Source organism: Triticum urartu, chromosome 1A (genome assembly GCF_056163025.1).
Source record: "Triticum urartu cultivar PI428250 chromosome 1A, HENAU_Tu73, whole genome shotgun sequence".
Taxonomy (NCBI): Eukaryota; Viridiplantae; Streptophyta; class Magnoliopsida; order Poales; family Poaceae; genus Triticum; species Triticum urartu.
Window position 1 is genome coordinate 449,233,802 of NC_141873.1, and position 27,497 is coordinate 449,261,298.

At 45.6% G+C, this 27,497-nt stretch overlaps 3 protein-coding genes and 1 pseudogene across 4 annotated transcripts; 1 reads left to right on the forward strand and 3 right to left on the reverse strand.

The window, feature by feature from the left end:
- The first annotated feature begins 283 nt into the window (after positions 1 to 283).
- Positions 284 to 1,107, forward strand: LOC125535249 (uncharacterized). The gene has a single exon (XM_048698300.2). The coding sequence runs from the start codon at positions 488 to 490 to the stop codon at positions 842 to 844; it is 357 nt and encodes a 118-aa protein (XP_048554257.1). The 5' UTR covers positions 284 to 487; the 3' UTR covers positions 845 to 1,107.
- A 140-nt stretch (positions 1,108 to 1,247) lies between these two features.
- LOC125535239 (cytochrome P450 734A1-like) lies at positions 1,248 to 6,650 on the reverse strand (annotated as a pseudogene). The gene is made up of 4 exons (XR_015603625.1): positions 6,146 to 6,650; positions 2,463 to 2,707; positions 1,896 to 2,286; positions 1,248 to 1,859 (listed from the first exon to the last, which is right to left on the reverse strand). The product of XR_015603625.1 is annotated as a cytochrome P450 734A1-like (transcript).
- A 2,398-nt stretch (positions 6,651 to 9,048) lies between these two features.
- LOC125517323 (cytochrome P450 734A1) lies at positions 9,049 to 12,235 on the reverse strand. The gene is made up of 4 exons (XM_048682520.2): positions 11,624 to 12,235; positions 10,394 to 10,638; positions 9,859 to 10,216; positions 9,049 to 9,751 (listed from the first exon to the last, which is right to left on the reverse strand). Exons 1-4 carry the CDS (start codon positions 12,131 to 12,133, stop codon positions 9,335 to 9,337), a joined length of 1,530 nt encoding a protein of 509 aa, XP_048538477.2. The 5' UTR covers positions 12,134 to 12,235; the 3' UTR covers positions 9,049 to 9,334.
- Positions 12,236 to 14,074: 1,839 nt separating this feature from the next.
- On the reverse strand, positions 14,075 to 16,968 carry LOC125517337 (cytochrome P450 734A1). The gene is made up of 4 exons (XM_048682537.2): positions 16,392 to 16,968; positions 15,527 to 15,771; positions 14,865 to 15,222; positions 14,075 to 14,757 (listed from the first exon to the last, which is right to left on the reverse strand). The coding sequence occupies exons 1-4, from the start codon at positions 16,893 to 16,895 to the stop codon at positions 14,341 to 14,343; spliced, it is 1,524 nt and encodes a 507-aa protein (XP_048538494.2). The 5' UTR covers positions 16,896 to 16,968; the 3' UTR covers positions 14,075 to 14,340.
- Positions 16,969 to 27,497: the final 10,529 nt, after the last annotated feature.

Here is a 27,497-nt window from a genome sequence, read left to right on the forward strand (position 1 = left end):
CATGCACCCTCCATTCATTTTACCAAACACACCCTAAAATGCACCCTGTCTCAAAAAAAAAAAAACACATAGCTCCCATTGTGAAGTTCAGTCATATATATGGGCAACGTTTCTCGCGGCCCGCTGTGCGCGCTGCTTCTCGCCACTCTCAACGAGGGTGGAAAGCGAGCGGTGCTCCGGCGGCCCCGCAACTGCGGCCTCTTCCTCCGCGCCTTCGTCCGTTAATCCCACTCTCCGACCAGGCAACCGCCACCGCCTCATGCCTTTAAAGCGAGCCAGAGGAGAGAGAGGCAGGAGCAACCCAATAAGCTAGCGGGACGCCGGAGAGAGGGGGTGGAAGCTGCCACGCGCGCTTCGCCCAAGCCCCCCTCCTCCTCGCCCTCCCCTTGCCGCTCACGCCGTTCATAGCGTAGTACGTAGCACTTACGCGCGCGCGCAGCGCGGGCGAGAGAGACAAAGCTCGTCGGCCGGCTGTCTCTCGCCTGCCATGGGAACGGAGGTGCTCCGCCCGCACGACTGCCTGACCCGCGTCCGCCACCACGCCCACGCCCACGCCCACGCCGGCTCCAGGCGGTCGCCGCGCCCGGCCGCGAGGAGGCGCCGCGGCACCGCTCGGCGCGCCCAGGCGGCGTCGCCCCTGCCGCAAGAGGTGCGGGTCAAGGTGTCGCCCGCCACCGCGGACGCCGCGTACGCCGGGCCAGCGTTCGGCGTCATGTCGCCGTCGCCGCGGGCGCTGCCGCTGCCGCGCTTCAGCAACACCAAGACGGCAGCCCCGGCCACCGTGGAGGACTCGGCCACGCGGGAGCTCCGGCGGCTGCTGGGCCTCGAGCGGCCGGCCAACTAACCGCGCGCGAGAAATCTGACGAGCAGGCCATGGACTCAGAGAACCAAGAGAAGGGTGTGTCAAGATGTACGTGTGGGTCTCTTCCATTGATTCTTTCCGGTCAATCTCCGCCCCTGCCTCTCCGACGGCGCGCGTTCCCGGGGCCTCCCCCGTCCGGTGTTTTTGTCAAGGACCGAGGGTTTGTGCGGGACCCGTCGTAGGAGAGGGGGCTAAACTAGAGGAAGAAGAAATGATGAAATGGCGGGAAGATTTGATGTGGTTGAGATGTGGCTAACTGAATCTGATCATCTTCAGATTTGCTCTTGTGATGCTCAAAAATTGGGATAGCTCAAACTTCTTGTCGACAACTGGACCAGTTGATTAGGTGTAACAACTTGTACATAAACTTTCAATCGGAGAACAACACGAACTTATTTCGGTGGGTAATTACATGATACAACAATGCAGAGGAATATGAAACACACGCTTTCAAGGCGAAATTCAGACAAGTTAAGCGCCCCCCTCTTCCAAGTTGCTCGCAATCCACACGAATACAGGAGATACAGGATAGAACATATATATACTTAGCATGTTGTCCATATACAGAGCCATGGAAGGCTCAGATCTTGCGGACAAGAACTTGAGCACCGTACTGGGGTTGGAGGGTCATCACCATCATCGGCGCATGAACATAGGATGGCGAGACATCAATCACAAACCGCTGGAGGACAATTGCAATCACCAGCTTTGCCTCAACCATCGCAATATTCTGGCCAACACAGATGGCAGGGCCAATCCCAAAGGGGAAGTACGCGCCGAGGTGATAGCTCTTGTCATCTGCAAACCTCGACGGATCGAATTCCTCCACATCAGTACCCCATATGTCGACATCATGGTGAATGTCAACAAGGGGCAGGTTGAGCTGCATGCCCGCAGGGATGTCAGGTTTGCCCAGCTTGACATCCTTAGTGGCTGTCCTGCTGAGAGACAAAGCTGGAGGGTAGAGCCTGAGGGTCTCCTTCAGCACCATATTTACCTGATATCATGCCAGCATTGCTAGAGTGTTATTCACAATGTTCCAATGAGATATCATTCAGAATTAAAAAAAGGCTGTAGCATTCAGGTTTTCCGCGTTTGGGTGCTTGTTCTTGCCACATACTTGATGGACTTCATCGCGTGCTTTATCTTGCCACTCTTTATGCAATGCCGATAGAGGTGTTGCCCATGTTAACAAATTTGCAGTTGTTTCTTTACCGGCAAAGTAAAATGTCTTGCACTCATCAATGATCTCTTCAATTCCCATTTTAAACCCATTGTCTGTTTTGCTGGCTGATAGCATCAATCCAAGCAAATTTTTGGAGTCCTCACACTTCCTTCCATTGGTCTCAATCAATTTGCGCAGAGAACTTCGGATTTCCTGGTTTAGGCTATGCCTTCTTCGGTTCTTCTTTGTCGGTACGAACCTAAGAAATAAATAGGTCATATTATTTTTCCCTCAACTGTAAAGTTTGATTGAATAGCATGAATGGCTGAAGCAAACTTTTTTTATAATTGTAAAGTGAATGAACAAGTAGGGGAAACTAATTGTTTATTGATAGAGAAAATCGTGACCCAACTCGAGTCCATGAGTTAATCACACCTGAAGCCCGGAAAGTAGAAGGTTCTCATTGCAAGGAGGGCAAGTTTTATCTGTTCTTCTTGCAATTGAAAAACTCGCTTTCCTTCCTCGTAGCTACTTCCAAATGCCACACAGGAAATGACATCAGAACTCAAAGTTTGGAATTTTTTACTTGCATCAATCTCAAACTCAGTGTGGGTTCCTCCTTGGACTGCCCATTTATCCAGCATGGATGAGGCGATTGCTGACATTTCTGGTATCCAGACCTACAAAGAATCCAAAATGAGTTTGGTGGTAAACAATATTTTACTAACGATGTTACTTAGAACACAACTGTTGATCACATCAACAACATGTCATTAGAAACAACAAACATAGATTATCTAGAAATGAATAAAGGACCACAGACACCATAGACCATGAACTACTCCAGTAGCTTCTGCCAGCAACAATTTGTGCATGAAATAACTACTAATGCAAATGGTTTCATTTAAGTTACAAATGCTATCAATCAATATACAACGGTTACGTATATGTTAAGCAATTCAGATAAATACCATTCCAAATATTAATTGACACATTGATGGAATTCAAATCAAAGTTAGCTGAAATAATGTCACTTTCAGGAAAGAATTGCTTGAAATAAGTGTGCATGCGGCCTCTTCACTAATAACATCAAATTCAAACCAGTGAAAAGAGCAATAGTTCTATAAAGGGTTTAATGATACCCTGATTTCACTGAAAATGGATTTGGAAAATAATTGCAGAATGCTAAAGGGCTCTGGGCAAAGATTTGGATATTTTCATTGGCCCTATGAGAAGAGTTCCCAATTATAGGATAGCATTCAGTATAATAGTCCACAGCAACCAAGATTTTAGCAAGACCCCCGATATTTGGGCCGAACACCAGCGCGTCATGGTGGCCGAGAACGCGGCCCTCACGGCCTTGTTCTCGGAAGAGGAAGTCTGGATGGCCATCAAGGGCATGAATCCGACTTCCGCCCCAGGCCCGGACAGCCTCCCGGTGAAGTTCTTCCAGACGTTCTGGAGTGTCATCAAACCTGAAGTGATGGCTCTCTTCGACGAGTTCTACGTAGGCTCCATTGACTTGACCCGGCTTAACTACGGGATCATCACCCTCAACCCCAAGGTTCCTGGGGCCTCGGACATCCGCCAGTTTCGCCCGATCACCGTGATCAATGTGATCTTCCGCATCCTGGCAAAGGGGTACGCCAATAGGGTGACCTCGCTTGCCGATCGGGTCACCCATCCCAATTAGTCGGCCTTCATCCAAGGCTGGTATATTCTTGATGGGGTTTTGGTCTTCCATGAAGTCCTTCACGAGGTCCGCGCCAAAAATCAGAAGGCGGTCTTCCTGAAAATTGACTTTCATAAAGCCTACGACACGGTTCACTGGCCCTTCCTCCGGGAGGTTCTGCTTCGCAAGGGTTTGATGACCAGTGGGTCACGCGGGTCATGTAGATGGTTTCATCCTGCCATACTGCAGTAAACATCAATGGGGAGATTGGCCCCTTCTTCCCCACCCAATGTGGGGTTAGGCAAAGGCGATTCTTTCTCCCCCTTTCTATTTAATATGGTGGTCAACGCTCTCGCCACCATCCTTGACAAGGCCAAGGCCGCGGGACATATCCACGGCATCGTCCCTCACCTTGTAGGAGGTGGTGGGGTCTCCCTCGTACAATATGTCGATGACACCATTCTCATGGTGGAAGGCTCCGCGACCGACATTGCAAATCTGAAATTTCTCCTCCTCTGCTTCCAACAAATGTCAGGTCTCAAGATCAACTTCGACAAGAGCGCGGCCATGGTCCTCGGCTACGGCCCGGACGAGTGCCAGAGTATTGTGGATCGCCTCAATTGCCCGCTGGGTTCCTTCTCCACATCCTACCTGGGGATACCACTCGGTTGACTTTGGCAGAGCTGTGCCCGACGATGACTAAGCTCCAACACCGAGTAGAACCCTGGCGGGGTAGATGGTTGTCCAAGGCGGCACGGACAATGCTCATTAACTCCTGTCTATCTAGCATGTTGTTGTTCATCATGAGCTTCTACAGCCTTCCTGAGATCCTTCACCATGAGATAGCCACACTCCAGGCACGTTTCTTCTGGGCGGGTGAGGGCGATAAACAGAAATACCACATGGTCCGATGGGCCGAGATCTGTAAGCCACACGACCAGGGTGGGCTTGGGATCATGTCCTCTGAACATATGAACATTGCCCTGCTCACATGTTGGTTGTGGCGCATAGCGAACGGGGATGGAGGCCTATGGCTCGACATTATTCGGAACAAATATCTCCGTGGACAGCCCGTCGCCTTCTGCCAGCGTTCTGGAGGCTCCCAGTTCTGGCAATCCATCATCCAGCTGCTCCCGTTCCTTCGGATCGGGTCCTCCATTTCGGTGGGATCCGGCGCGTCGACCCTGTTCTGGTTTGACAGATGGGCTGGTGATCTCGCCTTCGCGGCCTGCTTTCCGATCTTGTTCTCCATCGCGGTGGAGCCTAGGATATCCATCGAGAGGGCCCTTATTGACTTAGGGCACCTTGCTTTCTGTCGGCCGTTTGGTCCTCTCGAGCTTGTTGCCTGGAACGAGCTTCTTGACTGTATTGTGCTACAGCAGCCGAATGGCCGCATTTCCTAGCGCCTGGAGCCTTCGGGTCGCTTCTCCACAAAATCGCTCTACCAGGCCATCGCGGCGGTCCCATGCCCTGAACCCCTCGCGGCAATCTGGACGATACAACTGCTGCTGAAGATCAGGATCTTCCTTTGGTAGTTGATCCGCGGCCGGGTACCTTCAAGGGTGGAGGTACTTAAGAGGAATGGCCCGAGCGATGGGATGTGCCCATTGTGTGCGACGGCCGAGGACTCCAATCACATATTATTCAACTGCATCTCCGCGCGTTTCCTTTGGAGCTGCTTCCGTGAGGCGGCCGGTGGGAGGTGGTGCAACACTAATTTCCCCGACCTATTCGCGGAGCTCTCCGCCTCCCCGTTGCGGATGCGCCACATTAGGTGGCTGGCCATTGGCGTGCTGGTCTGGATGCTTTGGATGATTCGTAATAAGCTTGTGATTCAGCGTGTGCCTCTTCGACGTGCTACTGACGCGATCTTCAATTTGTGTGGCTATATGCAGCTTTGGCGGCCGATTAGCCATCCACAGGACCGAGATGCCATCGACACCTTCATCCCGGCCTTCGTGCCATGGCTCTCTGCTTGGCCCCGCCGCTCCCTCCACCACCTCCAAAGCCGGATTAGCCACTTCGTGGCTGTTGGTCTCCTTTTATTTTATTTTAGGGCTTGTTGAGCTGTGCTCTCAACAGAACCCCCTCATTTTGAACCTGTGTGTTTGTGCTACTTTGTGTGTGTGTCTATGGTGTGAACTCTTGATGTTGTGGCTCGATGGTTTGCCTTATATATAAAGCGAGGCGAAAACCTTTTTTTGTAAGATTTTAGCAAGACATATAGGAGTACATCTGAGTATCTTGTTTCTAGTTTACTCTTTACAGTTCTCTGTTAGGTAGGTCGCTAGTACTCCCTCTGTAAATAAATATAAGAGCGTTTAGATAACTAAAATAGTGATCTAAACGCTCTTATATTTCTTTACGGAGGGAGTACCATTTAGTGTGATTTACAAGCAAAACCGCCAATTTAATGTTTCAATTCGAATTCAGAAACACCTCTCACCTTGACCCTTTCCATGTTGAAGGCGGGCGAGATCACGCGGCGGTGGTGCGCCCACTTCTCCCCGGTGAGCCCCACCAGGCCCTCGCCGAACGCCGATGAGCTGCCGAGCGAGCGGGTTGCTTCTGCCGCCATTACCGGCCTTATCGAAGGTCCCCGTGGAGTCGTTCAGCGCGCCCTTGGCGACTTCCGGGCTGGAGAACACCAGCCGCGGCCGGGGCTCTGACCAGAACACGAACGGCCGGCCGTACCGCGTCGCCCACTCGCGGTAGTGCAGCGTGGCGTGGCCGACGATGGCGTGGTGGAAGGAGGAGAGCGGCTTGGACTGGGCGGCGGCGAGGAGGGCGCCGTAGTCGGCCCCGTTTCCGGTGATGAGGCTGCGCGGAGGCCCCCGGATGCCCTGCCGGCGCAGGCGGCGCGGGACCCACACGAGGGCGCGGAGCACGCCGAGCACGTAGGCGAGCGCGGCGTGTAGCACGGCTAGGAGGAGGGCTGCTTCGGCGCCCATTGTTTACTTCTTGGCGATTCCTGGAAATTTGGAATGAGTAGAAAGGGGTTTGGCTCCGAGCCCCTGATGGAGAAGTAGAACCAATGTTTTTTTTTAGCTGGAAGTAAACCAATGTTGACTCCGTCGGAGCCATCGCCGGCCATTGTTCCGGCTCGTTTTATTCGCGGAGCTCTCTTCAGAATATTTCTTTAGGAGGTAATATCACCCGAGGTCGTAGAACTTATACTTGATGTTCAGTTTGGTGTTAGAACTTTAAAAATATAAATTTTTTGTCACCTAACTTGACAACGCGTGCAAATATGGTCACAAAATACGCATGCAGACGTATCAGGGTGTATGACCCCACCTGTCAATGAGTGAAGTTGTTCGGCTGACTAACTTTTGCACAAAACACCCTCACATTTTTTATTTGCGGAAAATCCGACTATTGTGCTGCATATAGGTACAAAAATTAACACAAAAAATGGGTGAGCAGAGACTTAACCCGTTGCCAATGTTTACGACACAAGCCACTCCAGCCAACTCACCCTTCCCGTTCGTATCTCATGTATGGATAGCAAACTTAGATTTATTAAACGTGGAACTCAAATGCCATTTTTTTTCTGCATCTATGAGGAATTAGTGTACATCTGCAACCCATTTAAGCTATTTATCGGTCTTTTTTTACCTGAAATATGTAGAGGCACGTACTGCTACAGTTGATTCCGTTAAGCAGGACCAGAAGTCATATTAGGTAGGTTGACACATTAAGATAAAATATAATGCCATCAACATAGTACTTACAAGTGGAGCAGTAAAACAATGGGAGTGATATTAATTGGCTAATTGCACATCAAGACGGTTTGACTGAGCTGTAAAACAGAGTGACATTTCAACAATCAAGCTGTGTTTTTGCTCCCTCTGTCACTCTGGCTTGCTGTCTGACAGTACATGCTAGTCTTTCGGAAGGGGATTGCCATTGCCGGCTTATTTCTGCGGATACTGCGGCCCATTTTGCACATGCTATTTTTTAAAGCTATTTGTAAATGCCATTAACACATTTATGTTCCAAGAATATTAGACATACAAGCGATCATTATTAGTAAATAAAAACATTTAAATATACACATGCGTATTTATATAAAAAATATTTAGTTAAACCGACATTGAAAATGTTTATTAAATAAATATGTTTAATGAATCCAAGAAAAATAACACACTCGAGGCTTATATTTAAATTATGCAAAATAATGGGTTCAAACATTTACTAAATATTCAAAATTATTCACTTGTGTATAATTTTTACTCATGATTTATATTCGAAAAATTATATAATTCAAATATTAGACACGATTGAATATTCATATCAATGTTTACATTTTGAATTATACAAAAGTTGAACTCTATAAATGCGAGAACAGTTATTGAAATGTTTGTAAAGTTAAATAATATTTGTAATTTTATTTTTGAAATATTTATTTTAAATGATGCAAAAAATTATAATTCATAAATTTTATTTAAATATATGAATATTTTTAAAATAATACATGAAAAAAATTTAAAAGTAGGTTATATCATTTGTATGTACAATATTTATAAGTAGTTTACGTAATATTTACATATTTCCAGTACATTAAGATTAGTTATTCACCGTAGACGTGTATACGTGTAGGTTGTAGCAGCTAGAACGTCCTGTGTGCTACCCTTTGGTTGTTTGTTCGAGAGCTGACGGTCACACTTTTTCCTGTTAATTTTCAATGTGTAATGACAGGCAGAACCCACTGCTCACAGGTACGAAAATAAATGCCATTTAAGCTCCACGTTCAATATATCTCAGTTTGTTATCCACACTTGAAATATGAATGTGAAGGGTTCGTTGGTTGGCTAGAGTGGCTTGTGTCCTTAATTTGGGTCGTGCGTTCGAGTCCCGCCTCGCTGATATTTTAGTTAATTATCGTACATGTACAGCAGTCGGCCTTTTTTGTTAATTTTCGTACCAATATGCTGCTGCACAGTGGTTGGCCTTTCCCACAAATAAAAAATAGTAAGGTTGTTTTGTGCAAAAATCAGTCGGCCGAATGCCATCACTCACTGACAGTAGGCCCATACACCCTGATATGTCCGCATGCGTATTTTGTGACCGTATTTGTACGTGATGTCAAGTTAGATGACCACATATATGTATTTTTAAAGTTTTAGCACCAAACTGAATATCAAGCGCAAGTTCTATGACTTCCGGTGATATTATCTCTTTCTTTAGTGCAGATGGCTGACGGCCGAAGCAAACTCCCAGTGCCCAGCCCACTCCCCGCTGTGGCTGTATGTCTTCTGAACTGCTCCTGCTCCTTCAGAACTGACGGAGAAGAAGTATATGGAGTTGTATTGCTAAACTGATCATCTTCAGAACTGGGAGTGCTCATACTTCTTTTCACAACTGGACGGACGATTAGGTGTCACAACTTCACCATAGTTTTTGAATTGACAAACTTGAACTGATTTAGGTAGGAGTACAAAACTAGGTGATACAAAAGATGCAGAGGAATATGACTGATTTACTGTCGCGAAGCATATACTACTTTCTGTACACATTTTCAGGACAAACTTCGGACAAGTTGTCAACAGAGATACAGGAGACACGGGGACATCACATTCACATATACCTTGCTGCCAAACCTCCCAACTCCATAGACAGCACCACACAAGGTTCAGATCTTGTGGACAAGAAGTTGAGCACCATACTGGGGTTGGAGGGTCATCACCTTCATCGGCGCATGAACATAGGACGTCGAGACATCAAGCGCAAACCATTGGAGGACCATTGCAAGCGCCAGCTTTGCCTCAACCATCGCGAGATTCTGCCCAACACAGATGGCAGGGCCAATCCCAAAGGGGAAGTACGCGCCAAGGTGGTAGCTCTTGCCATCTGCAAACCTCGATGGATCGAACTCCTCCGCATTAGCTCCCCATATGTCGACATCATGGTGAATGTCAATAATAGGCAGATTGAGCTGCGTGCCTGCAGGGATGTCGAGTTTGCCCAGCTTCACATCCCTAGTGACTGTCCTGTTAACGAACAGAGCTGGAGGATACAGCCTGAGGGTCTCCTTCAACACCATATTTACCTGATATCATGCCAACATCACCAGAGTGTTACTCGCTATGTCCCGATAAGGAGATATCATCAAGAATATAAAAAGCTGTAGTATTTATCCAAATAAATAAGGCTCACAATTTTGAGACTGCTCAGATTTTCCGCGTTTGGGTGCTTGTGCTTGCCACACACTTGATAGACTTCGTCGCGGGCTTTGTCTTGCCATTCTTTATGCAATGCCAGCAGAAGTGTTGCCCATGTCAACAAATTTGCGGTTGTTTCCTTACCAGCAAAGTAAAATGTTTTGCACTCATCAATGATCTCTTCGATTCCCATTTTGAACTCGTTGTCAGTTTTGCTGGCTGATAGCATCAAGCCAAGCAAATTTTTGGAGTCCTCACACTTCCTTCCATTGGTCTCAATCAATTTCCGCAGAGAACTTCGGATTTCCTGGTTTAGGCTATGCCTTCTTCGGTTCTTCTTTGTCGGTACAAACCTAAGAAATAAAGAGGTCATATTCTTTTTCCCTCAACTGCAATGTTTGATTGAAGAGCATGAATGGCTACAGAGAGAAGCAAACTTTTTTATAATTTAAAAGTAAAGGAATAACTTGGAGAAACTAATTGTGATAGAGGAAATAGTGACCCATATTGAGTCTAGGAGTTGATCTCACCTGAATCCAGGAAAGTAGAAGGTTCTCATTGCAATGAGGGCTAGTTTTATCTGTTCTTCTTGCAATTGAAAAATCCGCTTTCCTTCCTCGTAGCTACTTCCAAATGCCACACAGGAAATGACATCAGAACTCAAAGTTTGGAATTCTTTACTTGCATCAATCTCAAACTCAGTGTGGGTTCCTCCTTGGACTTCCCATTTATCCAGCATGGATGAGGCAATTGCTGACATTTCTGGTATCCAGCCCTACAAAGAATCCAGAATGAGTTTATTTTGCTAACGATGTTATCTAGAACACACCTGTTGATCACATCAATAACATGTACTAGAAACAAGAAACATAGATTATCCAAAAATAAATAAAGGACCAAAGACATCATAGATGATGAACTACTCCAATAGCTTCTGCCAGCGACAATTTGTGCATGAAATAACTGCTAGTGCCAATGGTTTAATTTCAGTTACAAAGTTAACAATCAATATACAACCATTTGCATATATGTTAACCCATTCAGATAAACTCCATTCCAAATATTAGACACGTTGATTGAAGTCAAATCAATGTTAGCAGAAAGAATGTCAATTTTCAGAAAGGAATTGCGGCTTCTTCACTGATAACACCAAATTCATACCAGTGAAAAGATAAATACTGTAGTTCTGTAAAGGGTTAAATGATACCCTGATTTCACTGAAAATGAATTTGGAAAATTATCGCAGAATGGTAAAGGGCTCTGGGCAAAGATTTGGATCTTTTCATTGGCCCTATGAGAAGAGTTCCCAATTGTTGAATAGCATTCAGAAGATCAAGCTTGTCTTGCTGAACGTCAGCGTTCAACATATATTTCAGCTTAGCGTGCATGTTGCTTTGCGAGGATCTGCTGTTTATCTATTGTTCTGTGATCTATGGACTTGTATTGCTAAAACTGATGTAGTTTATCTTTTTTTTTCTATTCGTTTTAGTTGTCTTGTAAACTTTGCTACCTTGGCCGTTTGGGGCTTTATAAAGCGGACACAGCCTGCCTTCCGTCTAATAAAGATTTCACTGAAAAAGTGATGGCACAACAACGATTATCAGAGCAACCAAGATTATGTGCTGAAATCGCTAGTCAGGTTGCTAGTACCATTTAGTATGATTTACAAGTTACTCGAAAAAAAAAGTATGATTTACAAGCGAAATCACCAATTTTTAATTTTTTATGCTTCAATTTGAATTCAGAAAACGCCTCCTCACCTTGACCCTCTCCATGTTGAAGGCGGGCGAGATCACGCGGCGGTGGTGCGCCCACTTCTCCCCGATGAGCCCCACCAGCCCCTCGCCGATGAGCTGCCGAGCGAGCGGGTTGCCGCCGCCGCCGTTGCCAGCCTTATCGAAGGTCCCCGTGGAGTCGTTCAGCGCGGCCTTGGCGACTTCCGGGCTGGAGAACACCAGCCACGACCGGGGCCCGAACCAGAACACAAACGGCCGGCCGTACCGCGCCGCCCACTCGCGGTAGTGCGGCGCGACGCGGCCGACGATGGCGTGGTGGAAGGAGGCGAGCGGCTTGGACTGGGCGGCGGCGAGAAGGGCGCCGTAGTCGGCCCCGTTTCCGGAGATGAGCCTGCGCGGAGGCCCCCGGATGCCCTGCCGCCGCAGGCGGCGCTCCAGTCGGTGCGGGACCCACACGAGGCTGCGGAGCACGCGAAGCACGTACGCGAGCACGGCGAGTAGCACGGCGAGGAGGATGGCGGCAGGGCTGCCCATTGTTTGCTGCTTGGCGATTCCTGCAATGGGGTTTGGCTCCGAGCCCCTGACAGAGAAGAAGGTTGACTCCGAGTCTCCGACGAAGCCAGCCACTCTTTCTGCTCGTTTTATTTATGGGAATGGCTGGAAATCAGTCAGCTGACTTTTTCATTTATGGTCAGTCAGCCATTGGATGTTAAACCAAAGGCCCACAATCCTTCTTCAGGCCTCATTCGATTTGAAGGATTTTTATAAAAAAAACATGAAAACAAGGATTTCAGAGAAATTTTTTCTATATATGCATTCGGTTTTGTAGGAAATGCGTAAAGGAATTTCGTAGAAATACTATTCATTTTCTATACTTTTGGAGAAAACTACACATCCACTCAAAACTCATTTTACGTGTAGGAACGAGACAAGTCAATTCCTTAGGGTGGCAAGTGTCATCCTATCAAATTCTTATACTACTTTAAATTCCTATGTTTAGATTTCCTCCAAACCAAATGAGCCCTCAATCTTCACCCCCTTGAGCCGCCAGCCACCACCGCTCGCGGCCGGCGGCCCTCCCGCGCCGCCCCGCCCTTCCCGAAACCACTCTCCACCGTCCCGACCATCCCTCTAGGCCCCCGCGTCAAGCTTTTTCTCCGGCGAATCCCCACGCCACCGCCTCCCCACCACCTCACCCTGAACCCGAAGATAGATACTAGGATAGCCTCTTTGGCAAGCCCCCCTTCCCGTTGCGGCTAGTTCTTCCTTCCCTCCGGCGAGCCCCCCGCCCCCTCCCCCCTCCCCCCTCCCCCTGTCCCCCTGAAAATCGACTGACCCAAAGTCGGCTCAGTCGACTGAAGTGTAGCTAAATCGTTTATTTATAGCCTACTACTAATGCTAAAAATCTGACATCTGATTTTAAGCATGGTAAATCAAACGTTTTTTATAATAAATTTAATTGGTTTGAGGATGAAAATTTTAGTTTATAAGGACCGCAACTTGCTGACAAAATAAATTAACACAAAAATGATTGATTGCCAACTGTTGGATTATAGATGGGCTTTGGCTCATATAAGATAATAATCACTGCTTAATCTCTAAGGCCTATTTAGGTGCATGACAAATGGTGTGAAGTTTAGTACCATATTGCTAGTGGAGTAAGAGCTGCTCTCCATATGCCATTTGAGCTTGGAAAGAGGAGTTGTACACGCGCGCTCCTCCTCCTCCGCCGCCCGCCTCGCCTCAACGCGGGCTGGAATTGGCCGAGCCTTATTTTTGCCACTCCCTTATGCATAACCCTAGTCGTTATCTATCGTTCCTCTCTCTATGCTGCTTCCGATGATCCCTGGTCAGGAGAGTAGGTGCCTCCGGAACCTTGTCGACTGCTCCTGATCCGTCCCCCTCCATCCTCCTCTGCTTACCCTGCATCGACACCATGGCCGCCGCCGCCGCCAACAAGAAGAAGGCCACGGACTCTGAGGCTGCCGCCGCCGCCGCGTTGGCCTGGCCAACCGGAGGGTATGATTTGTTCATCCCTCATTTATCTCTTTCATGTGCTAGTTGTATATGTTGTGTTCATAGATGTTTCGATTTTATGTACTGTACGTGCTCACATGCTTAGGTATCGGTATGAGTTGCATACTGTGGTTGCCATGGTTATTGTTTACTCGTGGATTAGGTTAATCAATAAACTGCTAATATTTCCAACACCAACTTTATATTTGTAATGAAGTCCTTTATTATTTGCGGAATTTCCTCCTGAGTCCTGAGTATATTTTCCAAAGCGGAGGGCTGTTGCACAAATCTAGAAGCACACGAGAAGCATTGTTCTATGGACTTGTATTGCTAATCTGATCATCTTCAGAATTGCTATTGTCCTGCTCCTGTCCCCCCTCCTCTTGTAAAAACTGGTATGACTCGTAGGGTACTTCTTTTCGACAACTGGACGGACCATTATGTGTAACAACTTAATCATAATTTTTGAATCGACGAACAACTTGAACTGATTTAGGAGGAAAACAAGGTGATACAAAAAATCTAGAGGAATATGATGATTTACTGTCGCAAAGCATATACTTTCTATACACACTTTCTGACTTTCAGGACAAACTTCAGACAAGTTGGCAACCTCCTCTTACAAGTTGCTCAAAATCCACAGGGATACAGGAGACCGGAGACGTAGCATTCACATATACCTTGCTGTCACACCTCCCGATTCCAGATACAGCGTCACAGAAGGCTTAGATCTTGTGGACAAGAACTTGAGCACCGTACTCGGGTTGGAGGGTCATCGCCATCATCGGCGCATGAACATAGGACGGCGAGACATCAAACGCAAAGCGTTGGAGGACCATTGCAAGCGCCAGCTTTGCCTCAACCATCGTGAGATTCTGGCCAACACAGATGGCAGGGCCAATCCCAAAGGGGAAGTACGCGCCGAGGTGATAGCTCTTGCCATCTGCAAACCTCGATGGATCGAACTCATCCGCATTAGCTCCCCATATGTTGACATCATGGTGCATCTCAATAATAGGCAGATTGAGCTGTGTGCCCGCAGGGATGTCGAGTTTGCCTAGCTTCACATCCCTACTGACCGTCCTGTTGACGAACAGAGCTGGAGGGTACAGCCTGAGGGTCTCCTTCAACACCATATTTACCTGATATCATGCCAACATCACCGAAATGTTACTCGCTATGTCCCGATAAGGAGATATCATCAAGAATATAAAAAACTGTACTATTCGTTCAAATTAATAGGGCTCACAATTTTGAGACTGCTCAAGGTTTCCGCATTTGGGTGCTCGTTCTTGCCACACACTTGCAAGACTTCATCTCGGGCCTTGTGTTGCCATTCTTTACACAATGCCAGCAGAAGTGTTGCCCATGTCAATAAATTTGCAGTTGTTTCTTTACCGGCAAAGTAAAATGTTTTGCACTCATCAATGATCTCTTCGATTCCCATTTTAAACTCAGTGTCAGTTTTGCTGGCTGATAGCATCAAGCCAAGCAAATTTTTGGAATCTTCACACTTCTTTCGATTTATCTCAATCAATCTGCGCAAAGAATTTCGGATTTCCTTGTTTAGGCTATGCCTTCTTTGGTTCTTCTTTGTCGGCACAAACCTAAGAGCGAAGAAGGTCACAATCTTTTTCCCTCAACTGTAGCATTTGATTGAAGAGCAAGAGTAACAACCAACAACAGAGTGGGGCAAACAATTTTTCCAATGTAAAAATGAAGAAACATGTGATAGGAACTACTCCCTCCGTCCGAAAAAACTTGTCCCAAGCTTGTCCCTCACATGGATGTATCTAGCACTAACTTGGTGCTAGATACATCCAGTTGAGAGACAAGCTTTTTCGGACGGAGGGAGTATACGTTTACTGATGGAGAATAAATGGTGACCCAAAGTGTACGAGTCTATCTCACCTGAATCCAGGAAAGTAGAAGGTTCTCATTGCAAGGAGTGCAAGTTGTACCTGTTCATCTTGCAATTGAAAAATTCGCTTTCCTTCCTCGTAGCTACTTCCAAATGCTATACAAGAAATGACATCTGCACTCAAAGTGTGGAATTCTTTATTTACATCAATCTCAAACTCAGCGCGGGTTTCTCCTTGAACTTCCCATTTATCCAGCATGGATGAAGTGATAGCTGATATTTCTGGAATCCAACCCTACGAAAAATCCAGAAATGAATTTAGTGGTAAAATATATATCTGATTTAGTGCATTATCTACATCACAATTGTTGATCCCATCAGCATCTTAATAGAAAGAAGAAACATGCACACCACAGGTTAGCTTCTGCCAGCTTCAAATTCTGAGTGAAATAACTAGTCATGCAGATGGTTGAATTTCAATAACAAATGTTTCCAATCAATATACAACCATTTGGTGTTTGTTAAACTATTCAGTTTTTTTTTTGAGGATCAACTATTCAGATAAGTTCATTACAAATATTCAGACACACTGATAGAAGTCCAACTAAAAGTGAGCAGAAAGAATGTTCAGAAGGAATTGCTTGAAATAAGTGTGTACACGGTCCCCTTCAATAACAGCACCAAGTTCAAACTAATGAAAAAAACCGATAGTTTCGTAAAGAGATGGGTGCCCTGATCCGAAATTTCACACCCTACGCCTGGATCATAGCAACCAAGATTTAGCGAGACTTACATATATCTGAGGATCTTGTTTAGGTAGGTTGAAATCGCTAGGTAAGCTGCTACCATTTAGCATGATGTGAAGATAAATCGTCTAAGTATGTTTCTATTCAAATTGAGGAAACGCATCCACACCTTGATTCTCTCCATGTTGAAGGCGGGCGATATCACACGGCGGTGGTGCGCCCACTTCTCCCCGGTGAGGGCCACCAGCCCCTCGCCGAGGAGCTGCCGAGAGAGCGGGTTGACGTTGCTCCCGGAACCCTTTCTGAAGGCCCCCGTGGAGTCGGTCAGCACGGCCTTGGCGACCTCCGGGCCGGAGACCACCAGCCGCGGCCGGGGCCCGAACCAGAACACGAACGGGCGGCCGTACTGCGCCGCCCAGTCGCGGTATTCCGGCGCGGCGCGGCCGACGAAGGCGTGGTGGAAGGAGGCCAGCGGCGCGGAATGGGCGGCGATCAGCGCGCCGTACTCGGCCGCGTTGCCGTAGAGCAGGCTGCGCGGGGGCCCCCGGATGCCCTGCCGGCGCAGGCGGCGCTCCAGGCGGTGCGGGACCCACACGAGGGAGCGGAGCAGGCGGAGCAGGTACGCGAGCGCGGCGAGTAGGGTCGCGAGGAGAAGCGCGGCGAGGGCGGCCATTGCTTACTGCTTGGAGTTTCTCTGGAGAAATTTGATATTTGCCACTTGGCACATTTGCCACCGCCGCTTCGCAAATTTGCCATCGAGCTGATTGTCGTTTCACCTATTCTTTTTTTACTGATTTTCCTTGTCTTTATCCACAGAGCATGGCCGTCGGCCATCGGTGGCCGCCGGCTCGCTTGGTCCAGAACTTCTCGAATGGCTGCTTGCAGAGGAAAACAGATGCATGCAGAAGAGGCCGTCTCTTCTTTCACAAAAGTTAACTGCGACGTTTTTGTTTGTCTTTTGGTACCTTTGATGCTACATTTTGAGTTAATAAAATATCTTTTATCAAAAACGTTTCATTTTTCCTTGTTACTCGCATACACACCATGGCAAACTAGATGCATCCCATGCAGTTTTGGAATAAGTGGGAGAGACAAATAAAAATATAGAGAAAAAGAGAGAGAGAGAGAGGTGGGGCCGATGAGGGGGTGCAGCATTGGGTGAGATTATTTATTTGGGTGTATCTAGGGCACATCTAGATGTGCTTTAGTTATTGCACATCTAAGTGAGTGAATTAAGCACAGAGAGGAAAAAAAGAAAAAGAAAATATCAACACGAATCTCAACGTAAGATCAATAATATAGGACTTAGATGTGCAATACTTATGGCACATCTAGATGTGCTTTAACAAAACTGTATTTATTACTATTACACATGGTGGTTTCATGACTCTTTTATCATCATGGATTGGTTGGGGCTACTGCTTCTTATAGCCTCCATAGCTCATGCCCTTACAAGCTCCGGAAAGAACCATATTGCCCTCGATATTACATGTAGGCTCCATTTGAAAGTCGCCCAGCTTCGCCAATTCCGGCTACACGTCGTGTTTCGGCTTCTCACGAGGAGCTCGATGAGTTCAGGAGACAAGTCCAGCTCCTCGACGGTGGTTAGTGAAGATATCAGGGAAGTTACCGAATGGACCAAGGTGCACAATGAGGTCGTCATTCCTGGCTTCAGCGGCTTCTTCCTTCGCAGTAACGTCAACTAGGTATATGTGATGCAAGGAGGCTAGAGAGCGGGAGATGTTGGTGCAGGCGCAAGACAAGGCGGCCTCAAGGAGAGGGAGGCGATGGGGTGGCGGAAGACCAGCACGCAAACACGAGAAAAGTGATGCGGCCGGGGTGGCGGTGGTGTGGCCGCGGCTGGTGCACCATATTGCTCCTGGATATGTACATGTAGGCTCCGTTTGAAAGTTTCCTACCTTCACCAAATCCAGCTCCGCATTGTGTTCCGACTTCTCATGGGGAGCTCCATGCGTTCGAGGGAGGGGGGGGGGTCCAGCTCCTCGACGATTGCTGGGGAATATATAAGGGAAGTTGCCAAATGGACCAAGTTGCTTAAGGAGGTCATTCTTCCTAGCTTCATCGACATCTTCGTTTGCAGCAACAACAATCGGAGAGAGGTGGGCAAGGGAGAAGGCTAGAGAGCAGGAGATGTTGTTGGTGGCATGAGATGGGGTGGCCTTAAGCAGAGAATGGTGAGGGTGTGGCGGAGGACCAACATGTGGACACACACTACTACAGTTGTCGAATAACGCTGACCCCTCATCACTGTCGGGTGTTATATACGACTTGCTAGGAATGATATACTACTCACATCACTGTCAGGTGGCTCCCTCGAGGTCATCGATATTGGCGATGAGATGGGTGGTAGGTGGGTCGAAAAAATTGACATCTTCCGGTAGCTCCGAGATCCAATCTGACATCATGATCGGGAGAACCAGCTCCTCCTGCTCTTGGATGTGGCTAGATGCCAAACCCTGGAAGATCAGATCTCCGCGGCAGTTCGTGACGTACTCCATGTTTTCGAATCTTACGATCTGGCCTAGAGCGAAGATCTCGACCTTGCCGAGGTAGCCAGTCGAGCCGACGACAAAGGTGGCAATGCTAAAGACGAACAGCTATCCCAACACCAAGTTCATGCCGAAACCAATCTGATCGTTGATCTGAACTCCCATCGAGCCATGTCGCTCGCCTAGCTGGACCTGCATGGGCGCACCTAATTGGCTCAATCAACTGTTGACCATTTGATCAGTCAACCATTAACTTTTTGAAAAAACTGCAAAAATGAGAAAATCAAATAATATGAAAATATCATGAATTAAAAAACACGTGTTTGAAAAAAGATCACAAATTCAAAATGTACATAAATTAAAAAAGTTTGCGATTTTGAAAAAAATAAGAAACTTGAAAAAAGTCCGTTTGTTTCGAAAAGAATCGAGAATTTGAAAAATGTTCATCAATTTTAAAAAAAATCAGGAATTTAAAAATAGTTTCGGGATTTTCATTTTAGTAGAAAGTTGTTGCCCTTTTATAGTAATGCGGAGTGACATAATCAATCGAATTCGATTGGTTGGTTCCCCTTATTAGTCAATTGCTTTTGACATATCAGATGAGAATGGGAGAGCCTCTTTTCTTTCCGCAATGGAATCGGCTTAAGCTCCACATTTTCTTTCGTTTCCTATCATAGGGATGTAAAAATAAATTCAATTGCGTTTTTCTTAGTTTAGAATATCAAAAGACATCCCACGACCCGGTCTTAGGTTCAGAGTCGCTTTGTTGGAACTTCAAGAGAGAGAGAGAGAGAAGAAAGATCATAGCTTAATATCAAAGGTAAAAAATTCACAGATTTGAAAAAAGTTCATTGATTTTGAAAAAAAAGACCACATATTTGAAAAAGTTCGCGCACTTGTAAAAAATATTCGCAAATTGTCAAAAAATTATGAATTTGAATATATTCATGCATTTGAAAAAAGTTCACTGATTTTAAAAAGTTAAAAAGGTTCATAAATTTGAAAAATGTTCACACATATGTAAAATGAAAAAGGAAAAGGAAATAAAAAGAAACAATGGAAAATTAAAAATTATTAAAAAAGGAAAACAAAAAATAAAATTAAAAGGTAAGGGAAAAAGCAAAAAGCAAAAGAAAAAACAGAATAAAACCAAACAAAAACCATTCCAGAAAAACAGAACAAAAACTTGGCTGGAAGCTTCTTCCCGTGAAAACTGGCGCATAAGGCACCAACGAGGCCCTACTTGGCTGGCGGTCAGCCCCTAGCGGCGTTGACCAACCAACCGTTCCATCCGTCCCTAGTCGGGATGCTCGCCAGTGTTTTTTCCTTGTGACCATGTACCGTGAAAAAGATTCTCAAACAAATGTACTATGAAAAAACACTACTGGTTTAAAATTTTGATTACATTTTTCTACTAATTTAAAAGGTTCATTAACTCCAAAAAAAGTTCACAAATTATGAAAGGTTTGCAAATTTGAAAAACTTGGTAAAATTAAAAAATGTTCACCAATTTGAAGAACGTTTGTGAATTTGAACAATAAGTTCATGAAGTTGAAAAAGTTCATGAATTTGAAAAGGTTTCCCACACTTGAAAAGGTTCTTGGATTTTGAAAAAAAATCATAAATTTGAAATAAAAATGTCTATATACACCCGTTGGTATCTAGGAACCAGACATTGGGTTGTGTGCAAGAACCCTTTGTGAGTTCGGTCGAGGGCTGGACACGCTACGTGACCAAAGGCATTATTTGCCGGAGAGTAGATGACAGAAGGTAAAGCACACCGGAGATACCCATGTTCAGTCCACCATAGAGGTGTAATACCCTGCTACTACCTAAGGATGATATTGTTGTGTTCACTAAGAACTAGTTACAATGTGTGTGGTATGTTGAGAATGAGTCGACCTGCTAGGTTGTAGTATTTTTCTATTTATACTGCTTCGGTCCTTTCCTTATAGCAGCGAGGAGTTGCCACGAGTTCGGTATAAACAAAGGGAAGAAGTGAGGCCTGTCTGTACCGTCCCGACACGACGGGGCGTACCGAGTTGGTAGCTATAGGACGCCCCTGTAGAAGCACGCCGAGTAGGTGAATCTTCGGCTGCCACTGTTGACGATCTTGGGGGATGGCGCGCCTCATCGGCGCCCAAAGTTAAAAGGACGGGCCTCATGCGTCTCATCCATGCGGCTGACGATAGTCGCAGTTGTTGGGGAACGTAGCATGTAATTTCAAAAAAATTCCTACGCTCACGCAAGATCTATCTAGGAGATGCATGATAACGAGAGGGGGAGAGTGTGTCTACGTACCCTCCACTGGTACGCGTCGGTGCTATACAAACAGTTTTTAACCCCTTTCCGTGATGGTATTTGAAACCGTCGCCAAGTGAGTGTGGGTGATAGGCGGGTCCTTCCCACACGACCCAGAATTCGTCGAGGATAGGCCCTCCTGGGACACAGGTTGGGGCCGTGTGCGATCGGGCGAGGCATCGAAACCCAATCATTTCCGTAGGTATGTACATCCCACACGGTAATCCGAGAAAAACATTTCCGTAGGTATGTACATCCCACACGGTGAATTCCAGAAAAATATTTCCGTTCGTATGTATATCACACACAGCCAATCCAAGGAATATGTTTTCGTTCTTATGTACATCCCACACAGTCAATCCAGGGAAAACGTTTCCATTCGTATGTACATCCCACACAGTTTTATGTATACGCTCGTGTGTGAAATGTGTAACTACCACAGACGCTCTACCATGGTTAACTGTTTGCTTTCATTAACTATATCACACACGATTTGATGTAGAAAACTGTGTGGCATTGGGCTATCCATCACAAGCGCTTTTACTGTCAGAACCGTTTGCAAAGTTCCCTGTAATTTATTATCCGAATTGGAAATTTTGAAATATGAAACGTGCAATTCAAATTCTTAGCACAATGGTTCAACAACGAATCCATAAATAAAATTGCCAATACAATATGTTCAGTAATTACAGAATTAGGCAGCAATTAACTATGATGAACCATAATATTTAAAGGCGGTAAAGGTGAAGAGACAAGTGTAAATCATTTTGACTGCCGACGGTGTTGAAGAAAAGGAATGCCCATAGTGTGCCTTCCTGCATGCCATAGGCACGAACCACTTTTATCCAACCCCTTGTGAGGATCGCCCGCTCATCCTTCACCGCCTTCAGAAAGACTTCCAGAGCATTATCATGGTAGCATGAATTATATACTTTAACCTTAGTTGCCTCCACTCCGGTCATGTAGTTTGCAAGGTAATCATCAGTAAATAGCTTCAGAAACCACTGAAAAAGAAAAATATCAGATACTGAGGTCTAATAGAGTAACTTATTGTGGGCAGGAGAAAAGGCAACGCATTATTTACCATCCTAAAGTTCATTGTTGTCTTCAACAAAGTGTAAATAAAGAGCTTAATTCCAATAACCCGTTTCTTTCGCCTAACAATCTTTCTTAGTTTCCTCATTTGACGCTTGTTCATGAATATCTCATTGCCCCATACGCAAAAGGGATCTAATTGTGGATCAGTACCGCTCATATATGTACCTACAAGCAACTAGTAAATGTTAGAAGCTAAACTGAGATTGCACAAATGATGTAAAATACAACTACCTATGTTCCTAAGTACAAGTATATTTTTTTGAGATTTCAATATGAACTACATACAGATGTATATAGAATTATAGATATAGTTTAGATTAGAATCTAGATTCACTCATTTTGCTCCTTATGTAGTCTATATTAGAATCTCTAAAAATACTTATATTTAGGAATAGATGGTGTATAAGACATGGGATGCAGTTAACCTCGACGGCAAACAATAGCATCGCCCATTGTAGCCCTGTGTAAGTATATGGAAAGCTAATATTAACTATAATAGGGTTAACATCCACCAAAAATAGCAAATGGTAATAAAACGGCAACATCTGTAGTGACATCTTCATTTCAAAAGAGTAGCACGGTAGCAAAGGGACGGATTAAAAAATGGATACAGCTGTTAATTGCAACAAGCTTAACAACATCCTAATTCATGTTTTGTAAGTTTGTAGCCATTGAAATACAACTCTTTAAAAATGGATACAACTGTTAATTGCAACAGGCTTAACGACCATTGAAACCGGTACTGATAAGAATGCAATTGGCAGAGTTAAATATCACAGGGCAGGTGCTGCCATAGCAGATAATGGCCCAGTTGTTTATAAAAAGGTAGGGAAATAGCTAAAACGTGTTAGGCATGTTTACTATAACATGCTTAATACATCGATCGTACAAAACATAGTCATTAATTGCAGCTGGTATTGGTAAGATTGAACTGGTGAGTACATACTTGGTAAGTCTTGAGAGGTAGTTGCAGGGGCGCTTCATCTTGGCCAGAGCCCGCCCAAAGTCAGCGGCGGCGAAGGCGAGTTGTTCCTCCTGGTTGAAGCGTGGATCAGTGCCACTGACATGTGTACCTACAGACAACCAGTAAATGATAGAAGTTAAACTGCAATTGCAAAAATGATGTGAAATACTGGAAGACATGGGATGTAGCTAACCTCGACGGCAAACAACAGCATCGGCCGTTATGACCCTGCGTAAGTACATGGACATGCATGTTAAGTAGAACAGGGTTAGCATCCACCAAAAATAGCAAATGGGCAACATATCTAGTATATCTTCATTGCGGAGAGTAGCATGGTAGCGAATGGAAAGATTAAAAAATGGATACAACTATTAATTGCAACAGGCTTAACAACATCCTAAGTCATGTTTTGTAAGTTTATAGCCATTGAAATACAACTGTTTAAAAATGGATTCAGCTGTTAATTGCAACAGGCTTAATAGACATTGAAACCGGTACTAATAAAAATGCAATTGGCATAGTTAAACATCACAAGGCAGGTGCTGCCAGAGCAGAGAATGGCCCAGATGTCTATAAAAAGGTAGGGAAAGTAGCAAAAACGTGTTAGGCATGTTTACTAGAACATGCTTAATACATCGACCATACAGAACATAGCCATTAATTGCAACTGGTATTGGTAAGATTGAACTGGTGAGTGATGTCTACTACACAATCTTCTTCTTGTAGACGTTGTTGGGCCTCCAAGTGCAGAGGTTTGTAGGACAGTAGCAAATTTCCCTCAAGTGGATGACCTAAGCTTTATCAATCCGTGGGAGGCGTAGGATGAAGATGGTCTCTCTCAAGAAACCCTGCAACCTAATAACAAAGAGTGGGATGCTTTTCCAAGTAAGGTCCACCCACATATCAAATTATCAAAGTACCGAACGCGAATCATATGAACGTGATGAAAACTAGCTTGACGATAATTCCCATGTGTCCTCGGGAGCGCTTTCCTTCATATAAGAGTTTGTCCAGGCTTATCCTTTGCTACAAAAAGGATTGGGCCATCTTGTTGCACCTTATTTACTTTTATTACTTGCTACTCGTTACAAATTACCTTATCACAAAACTGTCTATTACCGACAATTTCAGTGCTTGCAGAGAATACCTTACTGAAAACTGCTTATCATTTCCTTCTGCTCCTCATTGGGTTCAACACTCTTACTTATTGAAAAGTCTGCGATAGATCCCCTACACTTGTGGGTCATAACGTCCCAGAGCTCTCTCCAGGTGTCGTCCATGGCATCGCGGCGCACAGTAACTGGTAAGGAAGCGATGGCATCCCGCCGCGCCGAGTTCATCGCCGGCGGCGGCCAGAAAGTTACATGCGCAGACTTTAAGGCTGCCATGGCCGAATGGGTGGTGGATCTAGAAACGGCCAAAGCCGCACAGAAGGAGCGGAAAAGGCAGAAAGCAGTCAAGAAAATAGTGTCCCGCCCCGCAAGAAAAAAGAGGTTGCACGCCGTGGTGAGGAGAGCTTGGCGGAGATCGAAGCACGTTGGGCTGCCGCCTACAAGGCCAGGAAGGAGAACACCGGCGTCTGGCCAGCATGCCCCGATGCCAGCATGTGAGAAGTAGTTTAAGTTTGTAGTATTAGAGCAAATTACCAGTAGTACTTTATGTTTGTAGTATTAACGTACAATGTTGGTAAGAGCATCCTTTGAGGGCTTTGAGCGTTGATTAGCATGTGTGCCTGTGTTTTTTTTTGCGTTAATTATTAGAAGATCACAAAACACACGGTTTCTATGTCGTACCCGTCTGCGTTTTTTGCGTTAATGGCTCATAAGTCAGTTACCTGTGCGATGTTTCCTAATAAACCAGGCGTACTATTGACCGAAAAAAATCAAGTACACATGTACATTTTTTGGAGAAGGGATCTGCCAACTTTCTTTTTTCTCGCACACGAGTATTTTATGCGCTTCGCCTGCGTTGTGTATTTCCTCCGCCAAATTTTCAAGTTTCACAGCGAAATTTTCATTAGGAGCGCGATTTCAGAATTTATTCCTCTAACCACATCCCCACCCTCAGTATCCCCCCTCGCGCCTCCCCCTACCGGCATCTCAAATCGCCACCGCCGCAACCACAACTTCAACCGCATCTACGTTCTGCTCGGATCCAGTCAGGTAACCCACCGATCTCTATCATGGCCCCGACCTGATTGCTAAAATGGCGCATGCGAAACATCCTCATGCCTCCAAATCCCCACCGCCATGAGCCGATGGCGGTCCATGGCGTGATGGCCGCTGTGCGTGTTGACCCGGAGGAACACCTCGCATCCGCCGCCACCGCTGACATGGTGCAGGCTCTGGCCCAGATGAAGTCCCCCAGTGACTACCCCCCAAGACTTAACAGGTAAGATCTGACCAGCTAAATCTTACCAATACCACTTGCAACGGCTATGATTTGTACGGTTGATGTATTAAGCATGTTCGTGCCTTATTTATTTCAGTACTGCACACTGTGCGATGTTCAAATATTACCGTGTCCAGCTCAATTTCACCAATACCAGCAACAAACTTACAATACATGACTCAGGATATCACTAGAGATGCTGCCCATTTGCTATTTTTAGTGGATGCTAACCCTGTTGTACTTAACATGCCTGTCCATGTACTTACACATGGTCATAACGGCCGATACTTTTGTTTGGCGCTGAGGTGAGCTGCATCCCATATTTTACAGTATTTCACATCATTTGTGCAATTGCAGTTTAATTTATACCATTTACTGGTTGCCTGTAGGTACACATGTCAGTGGCACTGATCCACGCTTTGACCCGGAGGAACAGCTCGCCTCCACATTCGCTGACTTTGGGCGGGCTATGGCCAATATGAAGTGCTCCAGCAACTACCTCTCAGAACTTACCAAGTATGTACTCACTGATACGTCTCCAACATATCTATAATTTTGTATTATTCCATGCTATTATATTACCAACCTTGGATGTTTTATATGCTATTTTATATGATTTTTGGGACTAACCTATTAACCTAGTGCCCAGTGCCAGTTTCTGTTTTTTTCCTTGTTTTAGAGTATCGCAGAAAAGGAAAATCAAACAGAGTCCAATTGCCTGAAACTTCACGGAACTTATTTTTGGAACGAAAGCAATCCAGGAGACTTGGAGTAGACGTCAGGGAAGCTTCGAGGAAGCCACGAGGAAGGGAGGTGCGCCCTACCCCCCTGGGCACGCCCCCACCCTCGTGGGCCCCTCGTGGCTCCTCTGACCGACTTCTTTCACCTATATATGTCCATATACCCTAAAAACACCGAGGAGCAGAATAGATCGGGAGTTCCGCCGCCATAAGCCTCCGTAGCCACCGAAAACCAATCTAGACCCATTCCGGCACCCTGCCGGAGGGGGAATCCCTCTCCGATGGTCATCTTCATCATCCCGGTGCTCTCCATGACAAGGAGGGAGTAGTTCATCCTCAGGGCTGAGGGTATGTACTAGTAGCTATGTGTTTGATCTCTCTCTCTCTCTCGTGTTCTTGAGGTGGTACGTTCTTGATGTATCGCGAGCTTTGCTATTATATTTGGATCTTATGATGTTTCTCCCCCTATACTCTCTTGTGACGAATTGAGTTTTGCCTTTGAAGTTATCTTATCAGATTGAGTCTTTAAGGATTTGAGAACACTTGATGTATGTCTTGCACGTGCTTATCTATGGTGACAATAGGATATCATGTGATCCACTTGATGTATGTTTTGGTGATAAACTTGCGAGTTCCGTGACCTCATGAACTTATGCATAGGGGTTGGCACACGTTTTCGTCTTGACTCTCCGGTAGAAACTTTGAGGCACTCTTTGAAGTTCTTTGTGTTGGTTGAATAGATGAATCTGAGATTGTGTGATGCATATCATATAATCATACCCACGGATACTTGAGGTGACATTGGAGTATCTAGGTGACATTAGGGTTTTGGTTGATTTGTGTCTTAAGGTGTTATTCTAGTACGAACTCTTGAATAGATCGATCAGAAAGGATAACTTTGAGGTGGTTTCGTACCCTATCATAATCTCTTCGTTTGTTCTCCTCTATTAGTGACTTTGGAGTGACTCTTTGTTGCATATTGAGGGATAGTTATATGATCCAATTATGTTATTATGGTTGAGAGAACTTGCACTAGTGAAAGTATGAACCCTAGGCCTTGTTTCCTAGCATTGCAATATCGTTTACGCTCACTTTTATCATTAGTTACCTTGTTGTTTTTATATTCAGATTACAAAAACCTATATCTACCATCCATATTGCACTTGTATCACCATCTCTTCGCCAAACTAGTGCACCTATACAATTTACCATTGTATTGGGTGTGTTGGGGACACAAGAGACTCTTTGTTATATGAAGGAAAGCGCTCCCG